The sequence below is a fragment of the Bos grunniens genome, chromosome 23 (assembly GCF_055505025.1).
Source record: "Bos grunniens cultivar Pamir isolate PY7600 chromosome 23, Bosgru_T2T1.0, whole genome shotgun sequence".
Lineage (NCBI taxonomy): Eukaryota > Metazoa > Chordata > Mammalia > Artiodactyla > Bovidae > Bos > Bos grunniens.
The window spans coordinates 31,028,686-31,042,555 of record NC_141187.1 but is presented as its reverse complement, the minus strand read 5'-3'; the positions used below and the strand labels follow the sequence as shown (position 1 = coordinate 31,042,555).

Genomic DNA, 13,870 nt, shown 5'->3' with positions numbered 1-13,870 from the left:
CTAATTTGGGTCTCTTCCCAGCAACCTTCTTAGTGCCCACTTAGCTTCTTTGTTTCTCAATGTGTAGATCAAAGGATTAAGTGAGGGTGTCACTACAGTGTAGAAGAGGGTGAGGAATTTGCTGTAATTCTGTGTGTATTTGCTCTTGGGTTGAATGTAAACGGAAGCTAGAGTCCCAAAAAACAAAACCACAACAATTAGGTGGGACCCACAAGTCCCAAATGCTTTCCTTCTGCCTTCAGTGGATTTTATCTTTAGCACACTCCTCACAATGCAGCCATAGGAGACCAGAATAAGCCCCAGAGGTATCACCACATAGAGGACAGAAGCTATGGAGAGCTCATTTTCCAGGAAGGTTGTGTTCACACAGGCAATCTTAATCAGGGCAGGCTCCTCACACGTGAAGTCATCCACCATGTGATGGCTGCAGAGAGGCAATTGGAAAATAAGGATGGTCTGAACCATGGACTCCACAAAGTTACTGATCCAAGCCAGAGCTTCTAGTTGCTGGAGGAGCTTTGGGTGCATGATCACTCCATAGTGGAGGGGTCGACAGATGGCATTGGAGCGGTCATAGGCCATAACAGTCAGCAGGACACACTCCGTGGAGCCCAGCCCCAAAGCAACATACAGCTGGATCACACAGCCAGTGTAGCTAATGGTCTTGTCAGGCCCCTTGAGATTCCAAAGCATTTGTGGGACAACACTGGTGGTGAAACAGATGTCCAGGAAGGAGAGATTGGAGAGGAAGAAATACATGGGTGTGTGGAGTTTGGGGTTAAAGTATGAGACCAGTATGATCGCTGTGTTCCCCATCAGTGTCAGAATGTATATGATAGAGACGACAAGAAGGAGAACCATCTCCAGGTGGGGCTGGTCAGAAAAGCCCAGTAGGATGAAACCTGCCAGAGTGCTAGCATTTGTTCCTTTCATTGCTTAATTGTGAGTCACCATTCTTGGTCATTCTTATTTTGTTCCTGTGGGAAAGAAAGTCAGATCATAATCATAAAAATATAACAAACTAAGTAAAATGACCACTTTGACACTGATTTTTCTATAGAGAAATAACAGAGTAAAATTATGCAAAAATAAGTGGTATAACAAGTTGTCTTGCTGTGTAAAGAAACACAGAGTCTGAAAACACCAAATTCATTGCCAGGATATATATAAACATAGAATTGAGATAGATATACAAGCTGTATTTAGAAAAGGCAGAGAAACCAGAAATCAAATTGCCAACATCTGCTGGATCACTCGAAAAGCAAGAAAATCTCTACTTTTGCTTTATTGACTATGCCAAAGCCTTTGGCTGTGTAGATCACAACAAAGTGTGGAAAATTCTTAAAGAGATGCGAGTACCAGCACACCTGACCTGCCTCCTGAGAAATCTGTATGCAGGTCAAGAAGTAAGTTAGAAATGGACATGGAACAGCAGACTGGTTCCAAATCGGGAAAGGAGTACATCAAGGCTGTATATTGTCACCCTGCTTATTTAACTTATATGAAGAGTACATCATGCAGAATGCTGGGCTGGATGAAGCACAAGTTGGAATCAAGATTGCTGGCAGACATATCAATAACCTCAGATATGCAGATGACACCACCCTTATGAGAGAAAGTGAAGAAGAACTAAAGAGACACTTGATGAAGGTGAAAGAGGAGAATGAAAAAGTTGGCTAAAATTAACATTCGTAAAACTAAGATCATGGCATCCGGTCCCATCACTTCATGGCAAATAGATGTGGAAACTATGGAAATAGTGAGAGACTGTTTTTCTGGGCTCCAAAATCACTGCAGATGGTGACTGCATCCATGAAATTAAAAGACGCTTACTCCTTGAAAGAAAAGCTATGACCAACCTAGACAGCATAATAAAAAGCAGAGACATTACTTTACCAACAAAGGCCCATTTAGTCAAAGCTGTGGTTTTTCCAGTAGTCATGTATGGGTGTGAGAGTTGGACTATAAAGACAGCTGAGCACCAAAGAATTAATGCTTTTGAATTGTGATGTTGGAGAAGACTCTTGAGAGTCCCTTGGACTGCAAGGAGATCAAACCAGTCAATCCTAAAGGAAATCAGTCCTGAATATTCATTGGAAGGACTGATGCTGAAGCTGAAACTCCAATACTTTGGCCACTTGATGTGAGGAACTGTCTCATTGGAAAAGACCCTGAAGCTGGGAAAGATTGAAGGCATAAGGAAAGGGGACGACAGAGGATGAGCTGGTTGGATGGCATTACTGACTCGATGGACATGAGTTTGAGCAAGCTCTGGGAGTTGGTGATGGACAGAAAAGCCTGGCATGCTGCAGTCCATGGTGTCAAAAAAACTTGACATGACTGGCTGACTGAACTGAACTGAGAATAGACATTAGAGCATAACCCAGAACAGATGTGAGAAGTATCCCAAATTCTCTGAAAACAAAATACATGGGCCGTCAATGTACATAGTGTGAAAAGCCAAAGAAATGGAAGGTAAGATGATTGTTACACATATTCGGACAGGATAGATGATAGACATAAAAGAAAAATATTGAAAAATACATTGATGAGCAAGAGGCTGAGAAACAAGGCATATAGAATTCGAAACATGGAACAAAATAGGAATTGTTAGAATTTTCAAAATTGAAGTGTTAGAGATAATTATCGTTAATATTCATTGTTTTTCTGTGAAGCAAATATTTACTGATCTAATAAGTGTGGAGGAGAACTCTGAAATCTCCCCATTTGAGTCACAGGTCTGCTATTTTAGGAATGTGCTCTCCAGGAAATTCTATTTACAATCCCCAATAAGCAAGCTCTACCCTATATGACATGAATAGTTCACATGCTTTAGTGTAGTTTTATTACAAGAGTTCATGAATTCAGCCACTAATTCCATCCAGTGACCTTCCATCAAGTAAGTTATTTTGATTTATCAGTGTTTTTACACTATTAACTTGCAAAGATTAAGAAACACAGGTATGAAAACTTGTTCTGAATGGTCAATTTTGAAGTCTTCAAAACAGGAACAGTCATTTATCTTGGAGATTGACCTTAAACTTCATAAAATCTCGATAAATCACTGGTAGGGAATAAAGGGATAATAGTAGAGCTGAAGGGCTTTAAAAAGAGGAAGGTTGGGAAGAGCTGTGGAAGTAACTCAACAGACAGACTCTAAGAGAAAAAAATGTTCAGCATAGTAAAGGTCCAGCTAAATTTGCAAGTGTAAATCTCATTCAGTTGTGTCTGACTCTTTGTGACCCCATGGACTATAGCCCACCAGGCTCCTGTGTCCATGGAATTCTCCAGACAAGAATACTGGAGTGGGTTTCCATTTCCTTCTCCAGAGGATCTTCCCTATCCAGGGTCCAACATTTGTTTCCTGCATTGCAGGCATATTCTTTACCATCTGAGCCACCAGGGCTGACAAGTTTGCAAAGCATGACTTAAATATTCAGTACAGTGTTGTGACTTGAAACATTAGCTCTTATATAATGTACCCAAAAGTAGAAATGGAGGTTCTAACCCAAGACCAGGGATTACCACGTTGGTTGTAATAAAATGGACACATACATAGACTTTCAGTGGTACTCAACTTATGTAGCAACCTGCTGTGGGTACTTGGTCATGGGTGTTGAATGAGTGAATGAAGAAAGAAATGAATAAATTTATGCATTGCATAAAAAAAATGAATAAACCACAAAACCATCCAGTGACAGTTACTGATCTCCCCTTAATATCCCGGAAAGAAAATTAAACTTACTTCTAAGAATCCCTCACCTTTTTACCACCTCTCAGGCAATTATTGCACAGTCCAGTTTAGAGAGAATAAGTGGCTTATTTTCTTTGGCATCCATAGTAATAATCGGTTGCATTTTAAATTTGGCCAAGACAAAACTCTCATGTGTTTTGCATAGGTCGTGTCATCTGCGTATCTGAGGTTATTAATATTTCTTTTATATATTGTTTCTTTTTTAACATCAAGTAAATGTCTAAATAGCACAAAATTCAATTCTCCATATTCTTACTCCTGTCTTTCACGACGTTCATCTTATGTTCAATCAGTAGACACCAGCTGTTTCTGAATAGTTTTTCCTTTCATTAAATTTATGGAAATTACACCATATACTTCTCAAAATCCAACTTAATCTCATCGTTCACAAATGTGTCTTTCATGTTCTAATTAATGAAAGTATGAGAAACAGATCTTTTAGGGAATTAAATTATTCTATCTAGGGGAGCGAGAGTATAATAGAAAATGACAAGAAATACACTTGAAAGATTTTAAAAAGTACCATATCACAAAGGGAGTGATATATATTATGCTAAGGAAGTTGGACTTCCTATGATCCCAAGGAGAGTATTTCATATTAGATAAGATCATAGACTCCAGATTCAGATCAACTTAGATTCTAATTCCTCGGGCAAGTTGTTGAACTTCTAGAAGGTAAAGTTTTCAAATCAATAGTGAGTGGAATGACAGTTTCAGGTTCCTAGGGTGGCAGGTGATAAGTGAGTTACCACACGTAACATACTTGGCAGAGTACCTGGCACCCAGCAAAACTCAGTCCATGTTTACCCACTGATATATTAATGATGAGACTACTCATGGAGTGTGGGTAAAACACAACAATATCTTTATTCCTTTATTCATCTTGCCTGTACCATGTAGCAGTTCTTTCCTTGGTCCTGGTTTAAAACTCCAGAGTGTGCTATAACTTTTTGGTCATTTACAAATGGTAAAAGTGTCCACTTTTAGTAATAAAGTATTTTCACATTAGTAAATAAAATGTCCACTGTCGAGTGACACTTGATTTACATGTAAAGATTGTGTGTTTCCTGAGCTTCAGCCTGCTCCCGTCTGAGACCTTGCAGTGGCGATTTGGTTGAGCTGAGTCCCTGCTTTCCACCTTGTGCATGTTCCTCTGTGCCTCTAGCTTGATAAGCGCAATTTCAGAACTTGCCAGGGCAAACCTGTGCGGAGGGAAAAGGAGAGGTTAAGCAGGGAAGTTTTGTTGACTAAATAGATGAAACAAAATTGGCATGATACTGATCATTTTAAAATGCTTGTTAACATACATGGGTTTATTTGAAATTATTCTATATCAATTTTCCATATTAGAAATTTTTACACATTAAGAGCACTAATCCTTTGTTCACTGTGTTACTGATTTCTGGCCTTGTTTGATTATTTTTTTAGACAAAATGCTCTTATGCTTTTAAACTTCTGAAATGTATTCATTTATTATTCAATATATGGTTGATGTTCTAAAATGCCCTGTGTGTGCCTGGAAAATTTTGTATGTCGTCATGCCTTCAGTGTTTTCACTATATTAATTTTGTAATTTTTGCTGTGCTCTTTAATTTTCTATGTCCTTATTCATTTATATTTGTATATCTTTTCTACCAGTTATCCATTCAATTCTGGCTGTGAATTTGCCTATTTCCTTTCTTACTTCTTAGGTTTTGCTTTATATTTTGAAGTTATTTGATAGAATATTAATTAAAGATTACTATAGCTTTCAAGTTAACTAAATGGTTCACAATATGCAATGTCTCTCCTAATTCCCAATAATAGTTCTTCCCTGAAAGGCTACCTTTTCTGATACTAGTAAGATCATGCCAGCCTTCTTTTTTGGCTAGTATTCATATGGTATGTCTTTTTTGTATTCTTTACAGTGCGTTTTCTTATAGACATCTTATTACCAAAAGAGTATATGGAAAGTATTAATGTTCTATCCTAGTGTGGCCATAAGGATATCATTTTAATAGCTTTTAAAATTTTATTGGAGCTTCCCTGGTGTCTCAGAGGTTAAAGCATCTGCCTGCAATGCAGGAGACCTGGTTTCGATCCCTGGGTCGGGAAGACCCCCTGGAGAATTTTATTGTATAATTAAAACTATAAGATTTTACATGATTTGGGTAATCTTAGTGCTTAGTATGCATTTACCTGTCCTAATCAGTGAAGTAATTTGATTTGAATATAACCAGTTTAAATTATTAATGTCAATAAAATTTTATCTCATGAACAGAGATATAGAAAGTTTACTTAGATGCCACCTGTTAACCTTATCAATGCCTTCTGACTAGATCATTTATTATCTTCTCCAATATAGTTGCTTTTCTTTACTAATTTATTCAACTTCTTAATATATGCAAGAGAATTATTTGTCTTTGTTAAAATGATTCTTAGAATTTATACTCTATTAAAAGAATTGATTTTTTTGGCAGCAGCACACAGTATCTGGGAAATTATTTCCCCATCCAGGGATCAAACCATGCCTCCTGCTTTGGAAGCATGCGGTCTTAACCACTGGACCACCAGGGAAATCCCGATTTAAGAAAAAAGTAGAGTACATTCATGAAACCATAGCATGTTGTGATTATATCTAAGCAGGCTCTAGAATTAAAGCCAATAAACTATTGATAATATTTTATAAGCAAATAACTATGTGGATATGGGTAAAATAAGGTCAATATTAAACTGAACATATTACCAAGATTTTAAAGTGTGTTATTAGAATAGATAAAACTTTATATTCAATTTGAAGATAATTATTTTCTAAAGTTATGATATCCATAAAAGTGAATAATATATAGGAGGCCAAAGACATGTTTTGGTAAAGAAATCTTATATTGTGACAAATACAGATATTTAGATTAAATGACAATACTTCAAAATTCTAATGCATATTTTCTTAGATTTCAGATAGAGAGTTAAAGAATTGATCAAAAGAGATTGAGAGCCATTATGTGAGCACAAGAGATGTATAAATGAGAAATACTCAGTCTCATGGTTCTTATCTCTTGGAAGCTTCTCTGTGGGTGGAAGAGATCAGAAAAATCCCTGGATGAACTTAGTCCCAGATGCCTCTAGTAAATGAACAAGAATCAATAATCCCCCTGAAAGAAAAACTGTTAGGTAATTGTAGGTTTTCCAGTGGACCTTTGTGCTTGTATGTAAATAATGGACAGAACTGTTATGGCCTGTCGAACTACTGAATGAGAGATCTGGAGAACAATAGAAAGTTCTCAAGAAAGTTCTATCTCTATTTCTGTGATGAGAAAATAGATCTGTCATGAACATATCCACCCTGGCATTAGTTAATCTCTAGAGCAATAACTCCAGGATTTGGAAAATTATAATACGTATACATATGCACCACTATAAATATTTATTTATTTATTCTCAGAGTCTTTAGAAAACAGCCAAAAGAAAAAAGAGACATAACATTTCTGGAAAGGAATATGAGAAGAATTTACAGTAGGCAGCTTCAGGGTGTCACTGAAAGAAAATTTCATACCATTTTATTCGGGAGATTTAGCTGTGATGTTTACAAACAAAAGGAAAAACCAAAATTCGATGATGCTAAAGTTCTTAATATCTAAGTGATTGTGTGAGGATATTTCACATTTCTCCCTAACTTGGGTCTCTTCCCAGCAACCTTCTTAGTGCCCACTTAGCTTCTTTGTTTCTCAAGGTGTAGATCAAAGGATTAAGTGAGGGTGTCACTACAGTGTAGAAGAGGGTGAGGAATTTGCTGTAATTCTGTGTGTATTTGCTCTTGGGTTGAATGTAAATGGAAGCTAGAGTCCCAAAAAACAAAACCACAACAATTAGGTGGGATCCACAAGTCCCAAATGCTTTCCTCCTGCCTTCAGTGGATTTTATCTTTAGCACGCTCCTAACAATGCAGCCATAGGAGACCAGAATAAGCCCCAGAGGTATCACCACATAGAGGACAGAAGCTATGGAGAGCTCATTTTCCAGGAAGGTTGTGTTCACACAGGCAATCTTAATCAGGGCAGGCTCCTCACACGTGAAGTCATCCACCATGTGATGGCTGCAGAGAGGCAACTGGAAAACAAGGATGGTCTGAACAGTGGACCCCACAAAGCCACTGATCCAGGCCAGAGCTGCTAGCTGCTGGAGGAGCTTCGGGTGCATGATCACTCCATAGTGGAGGGGTCGACAGATGGCATTGAAGCGGTCATAGGCCATAACAGTCAGCAGGACACATTCCGTGGAGCCCAGCCCCAAAGCAACATACAGCTGGATCACACAGCCAGTGTAGCTAATGGTCTTGTCAGGCCCCTTGAGATTCCAAAGCATTTGTGGGACAACACTGGTGGTGAAACAGAGGTCCAGGAAGGAGAGATTGGAGAGGAAGAAATACATGGGTGTGTGGAGTTTGGGGTTAAAGTATGAGACCAGTATGATCGCTGTGTTCCCCATCAGTGTCAGAATGTATATGATAGAGATGACAAGAAGGAGAACCGTCTCCAGGTGGGGCTGGTCAGAAAAGCCCAGTAGGATGAAACCTGCCAGAGTGCTAGCATTTGTTCCTTTCATTGCTTAATTGTGAGTCACCATTCTTGGTCATTCCTATTTTCTTCCTGTGGGAAAGAAAGTCAGATCATAATCATAAAAATATAACAAACTAAGTAAAATGAGCACTTTGACACTGATTTTTTTATATAGAGAAATAACAGAGTAAAATTACACACAAAAAAATTGGTATAACAAGTTGTCTTGCTGTGTAAAGAAACACACAGAGTCTGAAAACACCAAGTTCATTGCAAGGATATATGTAAACATAGAATTGACATAGATCTACAAGCTGGATTTAGAAAAGGCAGAGAAACCAGAGATCAAATTACCAGCATCTGCTGGATCACTGAAAAAGCAAGAAAACATCTACTTTTGCTTTATTGACTATGCCAAAGCGTTTGGCTGTGTGGATCACAACAAAGTGTGGAAAATTCTTAAAGAGATGGGAATACCAGCACACCTGACCTGCCTCCTGAGAAATCTGTTTTCAGGTCAAGAAGCAATTTAGAAGTGGACATGGCACAACAGACTGGTTCCAAATCGGGAAAGGATTTGGAACCAGTCTGTTCCAAATGTATATGTGGAACAAGGCTGTATATTGTCACCCTGCTTATTTAAATTATATGAAGAGTACATCATGTGGAATGCTGGGCTGGGTGAAGCACAAGCTGGAATCAAGATTGCTGGCAGAAATATCAATAACCTCAGATATGCAGATGACACCACCCTTATGGGAGAAAGTGAAAGAGGAGAATGAAAAAGTTGGCTAAAAATTAATATTCGTAAAATTAAGATTATGGCATCCAGTCCCATCACTTCATGGCAAATAGATATGGAAACAATGGAAATAGTCAGAGACTATTTTTCTGGGCTCCAAAATCACTGCAGATGGTTAATTAAAAGACACTTACTCCTTGGAAGAAAAGCTATGACCAACCTAGACAGCATAATAAAAAGCAGAGACATTACTTTACCAACAAAGGCCCATTTAGTCAAAGCTGTGGTTTTTCCAGTAGTCATGTATGGGTATGAGAGTTGGACTATAAAGACTACTGAGCACCAAAGAATTAATGCTTTTGAATTGTGGTGTTGGAGAAGACTCTTAAGAGTCCCTTGGACTGCAAGGAGATCAAATCAGTCAATCCTAAAGGAAATAAGTCCTGAATATTCATTGGAAGGACTGATGCTAAAGCTGAAACTCCAATACTCTGGACACTTGATGTGAAGAACTGACTCATTGGAAAAGACCCTGAAGCTGGGAAAGATTGAAGGCATAAGGAAAGGGGACGACAGAGGATGAGCTGGTTGGATGGCATTACTGACTCGATGGACATGAGTTTGAGCAAGCTCTGGGAGTTGGTGATGGACAGGGAAACCTGGCATGCTGCAGTCCATGGTGTCAAAAAAATCTGACATGACTGATTGACTGAACTGAACTGAACTGAGAACATACATTAGAGCATATCTCTGAACAGATGTGAGAAGTATCTCAAATTCTCTGAAATAAAATACACGGGCCGTCAATGTGCATAGTGTGAAAAACCAAAGAAATGGAAGGTAAGATGATTGTTACACATATTCGTACAGGCTAGATGATAGATATAAAAGAAAAATATTGACAAATACATTGATGAGCAAGAGGCTGAGAAACAAGGCATATAGAATTCGAAACATGGACAAAATAGGAATTGTTAGAATTTTCAAAATTGAAGTGTTAGAGATAATTATCGTTAATATTCATTGTTTTTCTGTGAAGCAAATATTTACTGATCTAATAAGTTTGAATGAGAACTTCTGAAATCTCCTCATTTGAATCACAGGTTTGCTATTTTAGGAATATGCTATCCAGGAAATTCTATTTACAATCCCCAATAAGCGATCTCTACCCTATATGACATGAATAGTTCACATGCTTTAATGTAGTTTTATTACAAGAGTTCATGAATTCAGCCACTAATGCAATCCAGTGACCTTCCATCAAGTAAGTTATTTTGATTTATCAGTGTTTTTACTATTAACTTGCAAAGATTAAGAAACACAGGTATGAAAATTTGTACTTCCGAATGGTCAATTTTGAAGTCTTCAAACAGGAACCATCATTTATCTTGGAGATCGAATTTAAACAAGTTGCTTAAAAACAAATGAATAAACAACAAAGCCATCCAATGACAATTACTGATTTCCCTTTATCCTAGCAAGAAAATTAAACTTACTTCTAAGAATCCTTCACCATTATAGCACCTCTCAGGCAATTATTGCACATCCAGTTTAGAGAGGATAAGTGGCTTATTTTCTTTGGCATCCATAGTAATAATCAGTTGCATTTTAAATTTTGGCCAAGACAAAACTCTCATGTGTTCTGCATACAGAATGATAACTATTTCCAGAATTATAGCAAAAGAAAGAAACTGATCTTGGTGGTCACATTGGTTAGCATGTTTCTATCTGTCCATGCATTTTGGTGGTATAATTAAAACCCTGAGTGTTATGATGCACCAAAATTGACATTGACCTTACCTGGCTAAACTTCCTCTATTATTCAGTAAAGTGTAAAACAACTGTGCTTTTGAAAGATCCAACATCTCCTGGGGAAAAGACAGCATGTGAGTGGCCTCACTTTGCTTGATGTAACTCTACAATGTAATAATATTTTCTTGTGTATTTGTGTTACAAGAAAAACCAACTATTTCCAAGCAGACACTGCACTGAAACTGGTCTCGCTCCCTTTCACATTTCTGTTCTTAATCAAGATGAGGATAAAAGGACTTATATCTGCAAAGAGATGAAGCTGGGAAGTATTCCATAATTAAGAGTCTATGTCAGTTTATATATGAAAAACTGCTTTTGTTCGCTGCTAAAGGCAAGTAGTTCTGGATTTCTTCAACTTTTAAAATGGATTTTCTTTTTCTTCCCCCACCTAAACAGCAAAGTACTACTTTCCAGAAAGAATGACAACCCAGCTGTGGAGATTCTTGGGGATTTTGATGAGAAGGTCATTCATGATCACAGATCTAGGACAAGCAGTGGAGGAACCCCATGTGTGCAGTTTGTTGGCCCCCTTTTTCCTGTAATCTCATGGTTCAAGTCTCTTCAGATGGATGGTGCTTAGCTTGCTTCCTCTGCACACACCGCTGGAGTCCTTCCCAGGCAACTTCCTACCATTATATTAGAGAGGAAGACATTCCCTGGAGAGAGAAGAGCCATGGAGACTGTGCTTCTGTTGCTGCTGAAAGACAATCAATTGCACACCACCTGCTAAACACACATGTGCAAAATTGTCAATGTTATACAGATAGTACCTTAAAAGATTTATTTGTTGAAATTCATTACAATTTTTATTAGTTAAACTCAGTTTTGAACATAGTATGGAGACATGCATTTATCTGGAAATATGTTCTTGAAGTTTACATACAATTAATGAAGATCCAAGAATAGATCTACAGACTTCTGGGTAATAGGAAATGTTGGGGAAATGCTAAACACACATGTGCAAAATTGTCAATGTTATACAGATAGTACCTTAAAAGATTTATTTGTTGAAATTCATTACAATTTTTATTAGTTAAACTCAGTTTTGAACATAGTATGGAGACATGCATGTATCTGGAAATATGTTCTTGAAGTTTACACACAATTAATGAAGATCCAAGAATAGATCTACAGACTTCTGGGTAATAGGAAATGTTGGGGAAGATAGTACCTTAAAAGATTTATTTGTTGAAATTCATTACAATTTTTATTAGTTAAACTCAGTTTTGAACATAGTATGGAGACATGCATGTATCTGGAAATATGTTCTTGAAGTTTACACAAAATTAATGAAGATCCAAGAATAGATCTACAGACTTCTGGGTAATAGGAAATGTTGGGGAAGAAAAGTCTAGTATCTAATATAAAAGGGGAGTATAAAATAAAAGCATTGCAAATTCATGACCTCTTCTTAGAAATGGCTAAAAATAAAGTTTTTATATCAGAAAAGATTTATGCTACACACATAGCATTGTTATTACTTCTTGAAGAATTGGCATTTTTTTATATTTGCTTTTAAAACACATAGTGTACATCTGCTTTGTGTGAAATGATTCACTGGGTGCAGTTTATTTTTACAGTGGATATATGTGTAGAATAATACATGCATATAATTTGAAAATAAAGTTCAGATACTGAAGTTGTCTATGCAAAAATTCAACCTAGTAATTCTGAAGATCTATTTGGTTTCATTGAATGAGTCATGAATTGGGCAGCATCCCATTTATCAAGTAGAGAAGAGCTGTACAAAACAGGAGGAATTTATATGCCGAAGGGGAAAGAGTGGATTCTTTCAGGCTTAGGTCACCTGTGTGTGAGGAATGGTCTGGGTCTATGTGTCAGGTTACCTTACTGATGCTGACTAGAAAATTGCAGACTGATTAAGACTACATTGCTTGGAGAGGTTATATTTAACTTAGGTACTTGGTCTTGGTTTGCTGAAGTGGTCTGAAAACAGCTGACTCCACTTGGGGCCTTTTGTTTCTTTTTTCAGTTCAGTTCAGCTCAGTTTGGTCGCTCAGTTGTGTCTGACTCTTTGCAAGCCCATGGACTGTAGCACGCCAGGCCTCCCTTCCATCTGCAACATGTGAAGTCTGCTCAAACTCATGTCCATCGAGTTGACTATCCAACCATCTCATCCCCTGTTGTCCCCGTCTCCTCCTGCCTTCAATATTTCCCAGCATCAGGGTCTTTTCCAAGAGTCAGTTCTTCACATCAGGTGGCCATATTGGAAGTTTCAACTTCAGCATCAGTCCTTCCAATGAATATTCGGGACTGATTTCCTTTAGGATTGACTGGTTAGATTTTCTTGCAGTCCAAGGGAATGTCAAGACTTTTCCCAACACCACAGTTCAAAAGCATCAATTCTTCTGCACTCAGCTTTCTTTACAGTCCAACTCTCACATCGTACATGACCACCGGATAAGCCAGAGCTTGACTAGACAGACATTTGTCAGCAAGTAATGTTTCTGCTTTTTAAAATGTTGTGTAGGTTGGTCATAGCTTTTCTTCCAAGGGGCAAGCATCTTTTCATTTCATGATTGCAGCCACTGTCAGTAATGATTTTGGAGCCCAAGAAAATAAAGTCTGTCACTGTTTTCATTGTTTCCCCACCTATCTGCCATGAAGTGATGGGCCGGATGCCATGATGTTAGTTTTCTGAAATGTTGAGTTTTCAGCCAATTTTTTGACTCCCCTCTTTCAGTTTCATCAAAAGGCTCTTTAGTTCTTTGCTTTCTGCCATAAGGGTTGTGTCATCTGTGTATCTAAAGTTATTAATATTTCTTTGTTATATTGTTTCTTTTTTAACATCAAGTAAAAGTCTAAATAGCACAAAATTTGATTCTCCATATTCTTACTCCTGTCTTTCATGACATTCATCTTATATTCAATCAGTAGACACCAACTGTTTCTGAATATTTTTTCCTTTCTTTAAATTTACGGAAATTACACCATATATGGTTGAAAGGTTGAAGTAGAACGGTTTTATGAAGACCTACAAGACCTTTTAAAACTAACACCCAAATA

The 13,870-nt window shown here is 37.6% G+C and overlaps 2 protein-coding genes across 2 annotated transcripts; both read right to left on the bottom strand.

Moving 5' to 3' along the window:
* Window positions 1-933, bottom strand: LOC147347233 (olfactory receptor 2G3-like). Its single transcript, XM_086370534.1, has one exon. The coding sequence runs from the start codon at window positions 931-933 to the stop codon at window positions 1-3; it is 933 nt and encodes a 310-aa protein (XP_086226660.1).
* Window positions 934-7,402: 6,469 nt separating this feature from the next.
* On the bottom strand, window positions 7,403-8,335 carry LOC147347232 (olfactory receptor 2G3-like). Its single transcript, XM_086370533.1, has one exon. The coding sequence runs from the start codon at window positions 8,333-8,335 to the stop codon at window positions 7,403-7,405; it is 933 nt and encodes a 310-aa protein (XP_086226659.1).
* Window positions 8,336-13,870: the final 5,535 nt, after the last annotated feature.